Raw genomic sequence first — 351 nt, 5'->3', positions numbered from 1 at the left:
CCCCGCCTGAGTCCTCCTCCCCTCCAACATCTCAGTCCACCTCCCCCTCTACCACGGAGTCAACCACACCTCTGACTGCCTCTCCAACAACCGTGAAGACAACCAGCACTCCTTCACCCCCCACGGAAACGAAGCCCGTTGTCACCTCCCCGGGGAGCACCACTTCAGGTATGGACCCCGGAGCCAGTGTGGCGGCTGGCAACTCGCTCCGGTCCCTCCTCACCCAGGGGGGCTTTGTAGGCCCTCGGACCTAAATCCTGGGCGCCGCGCTCTGTCTAGTGAGAATGGTCGCCGGGAGGGTCCAGGCCGGCTTGGCGAGCCTGGTGCCTGCCCAGCCCAGCCGGTGAGGGT

The 351-nt window shown here is 65.8% G+C and overlaps 1 protein-coding gene across 1 annotated transcript in view; it reads left to right on the top strand.

The window, feature by feature from the left end:
- MUC2 (mucin 2, oligomeric mucus/gel-forming) overlaps positions 1 to 351 on the top strand; it is a 101524-nt gene that overhangs the window by 26070 nt on the left and 75103 nt on the right. The window contains exon 21 of the mRNA XM_014533997.1: positions 36 to 168. Coding sequence (XP_014389483.1) covers positions 36 to 168 — 133 coding nt within the window. The remainder of the gene's footprint in view (positions 1 to 35; positions 169 to 351) is intronic.

The sequence above is a fragment of the Myotis brandtii genome, unplaced genomic scaffold, assembly GCF_000412655.1.
Source record: "Myotis brandtii unplaced genomic scaffold, ASM41265v1 scaffold1236, whole genome shotgun sequence".
Taxonomy (NCBI): domain Eukaryota; kingdom Metazoa; phylum Chordata; class Mammalia; order Chiroptera; family Vespertilionidae; genus Myotis; species Myotis brandtii.
Note: the sequence above shows the minus strand (reverse complement) of the source record. Positions and strands in the feature narration are given on the sequence as shown.